This window comes from Calypte anna, chromosome 10 (assembly GCF_003957555.1).
Source record: "Calypte anna isolate BGI_N300 chromosome 10, bCalAnn1_v1.p, whole genome shotgun sequence".
Taxonomy (NCBI): domain Eukaryota; kingdom Metazoa; phylum Chordata; class Aves; order Apodiformes; family Trochilidae; genus Calypte; species Calypte anna.
The window spans coordinates 6,877,402-6,879,842 of record NC_044256.1 but is presented as its reverse complement, the minus strand read 5'-3'; the positions used below and the strand labels follow the sequence as shown (position 1 = coordinate 6,879,842).

Genomic DNA, 2,441 nt, shown 5'->3' with positions numbered 1-2,441 from the left:
GGAGTATATCAAACAAAAGTGCATTTTAATTTTACACATTTTATAATAATTCGTATGCACAAACATTTACAGTTTCCCTCACCCCCTCTCTCTTGTCTGCAAAGCTCCATCAGAAATCAAGATGACCTCCACAGTTTGTACCTGCCGTTGTGTTACTTCTCCATGTTCTAACAGTGACTTCAGCAGCTTTTCCTAAGCTATGCTGGGTTGTGTGCTTGCTAATAGGTTTATTTTTATTTATTATTTTAAGCTATGAAATAAATAGCTACAAAATTTAAAAAGCAAAGAAACCCTGAGCTCCCCAAACCTTCAGGGTAATCAGAACTTAACAGACAAGTTAACTTCTCTGTCTCTTCCACCTGAAAACTACAGTAAACATCCACGTTACAACAGGTACTGCAAAGGGACCTCATTTGATTCACAGTACAGATGCCAGTTCGGTATTTACATTAAGCCAGGCTCTTTGTAAACAATACAGGTATTGAGTGAACGGGTGGGTGCCTTCCCGGCGCACGGCGTCCCGCTTCCCGCACCGCCCCGGCCGCAGGCGGGACCCGCAGGGCCGCACCTTGCCCCCTGCACCTGCGGGGCCCTGCCTGTCCGCACCGCCCCTCCCGGGGGTAATAGAGCCCGCGCCCCCGCTGCCATGCCCCGTGGAAATCCTGCCCTTTGCGTGATAACGAGACACGCACCCACACAAAGGACAAGAGCACTTTCCAGCGTTTCCAAGATCCAAGCGTTTGCTGCTTGGAGGCTGGAAACGTCGCTGCTCTCATGCAGTGAGGCTGCAGCCATTTCGCACTGTTTATGGTTTTAAGGAGCGGTCCTGTGTAAACCCCTGCACTTCCCCAGGACAAAGGCAGGGAAGAGGCATCGTCGGGCCAGGGTTGCCTGGGCTCCGGCAAACCGGAGATGCCCGAAGTACTTTTGGAAAATTAGTGGTGGATATGGCAGTTCCTGGCGGGCTGAGATAGGGGCGGGCCGGGCCGTGTCGGTTCAATTTGCTTCAGAAGGGAGGAAAAGAGAGTTCAGAACGAAAGAAGGAAAGAAGCCGAGACGTGGAGGAGGGTACGGCTGAAAGGGCGAAGCAGGTCACGCGAACGGCAAACCTCAGTTTCCCGCGGGGACTTGTCTCTGCTTTCGAGGAAAAGAGAAGAGAGGAGGGAGGAAAGAAATGGAAGGAGGGAGAGCGGGACAGGGAGGAGAGCTCCGAGGAAACTTTGGGAGAAAGGGGATGGCGGAGTCCGTGCGGCCGGCCCGGGTCAGTGCACCGCCACGGAGTGCAGAGCGGGCGCCGGGCTGGTGAGAGTCTCGCTAGGGGTGGCCGGGCTGCTTTGGCTGGTGGCCGTCTGCGAGGATGTGGGGCTGAGTGAGGGCGGCGAGTTCGAGAGGATGGTGGGGATGGGCGCGGGGAGCGCGGGCAGGGCCGGCACCGCGGCGGGGGTAGGCTTGATGGGTACGGGGATGGCCGGTAAAGTCTGTCCCCCATGGCAGAGTGGCTTTATAGGCACGCCGTAGGCGCCGTACTCGCTGCTGGCCATGGAGATGGGGGTGGCGGTGTCGATCATACCGGAGCTGTACATGTGAGGCCAGCCCGTACCAATGGAGCTGCCCACCGTAGTCAACTGGTTGGGGAGGGGGTAGGCGGCCGGCATGGGTTGCATCGTAGAAAAGGCGAGGCCCCCGGGCATCTTGTACTCTCTGGCGATGATGTTCTCGATGGCGAAGGGGTGCTTGAAGCTAGAGGGCTGGGACACGCCGAGGTTGTACGTTGACATCTGGGGCAGGTGGGTGCCGGTGGCCGCCAGGGCGCTGAGCCGCAGCTTTGCCTGCTGCTGCAGGTACTGCGCCGCGTCCCCCGGCTTGCTAGGGGCCAGGTGGTCCGACTTGACCACCTTGAAGCGCTTGCGGCGGCGCAGGAAGCTGCCGTTCTCGAACATGTCCCCGCAGCTGGGGTGCAGCGCCCAAAAGCTGCCCTTGCCCGGCTGGTCGGGGCGGCGCGGGATCTTGATGAAGCAATCGTTGAAGGAGAGGTTGTGGCGGAGGGAGTTCTGCCAGCGCTGCGTGTTCTCCCGGTAATAGGGAAAGCGGTCCATGATGAACTTGTAGATCTCGCTCAGGGGCAGCATCTTCTCCGGGGAGCTCTGGATCGCCATGGCGGTCAGCGAGATGTAGGAGTAGGGAGGCTTTTGGTCACTGTATGTGTTTCTGCCCGGGCGAGGCATCTTCGCTAGGGGACCCGCGGAGTTCTGCAGAAGGACAAGGAGGGAATCGGGGTGGGGGGGGAGAGGGATGAGTCCGAGAAGATTTACACCGACACCCGGCCAGGGCAGCGGGTGGGTGCGGGGCCGGGAAGAAGAAAGAAAGGCACGGAGAAGGAGCACGGCGGACCTCGGGGGGCCGTATGGGGGCAAGGGAAAAAAACCCGGGGTTCTGCGCCG

General features: G+C 58.5%; 1 protein-coding gene across 1 annotated transcript; it reads right to left on the bottom strand.

Moving 5' to 3' along the window:
* Positions 1–1,262: 1,262 nt before the first annotated feature.
* FOXB1 (forkhead box B1) lies at positions 1,263–2,225 on the bottom strand. The gene has a single exon (XM_030457288.1). It carries the CDS (start codon positions 2,223–2,225, stop codon positions 1,263–1,265), a length of 963 nt encoding a protein of 320 aa, XP_030313148.1.
* Positions 2,226–2,441: the final 216 nt, after the last annotated feature.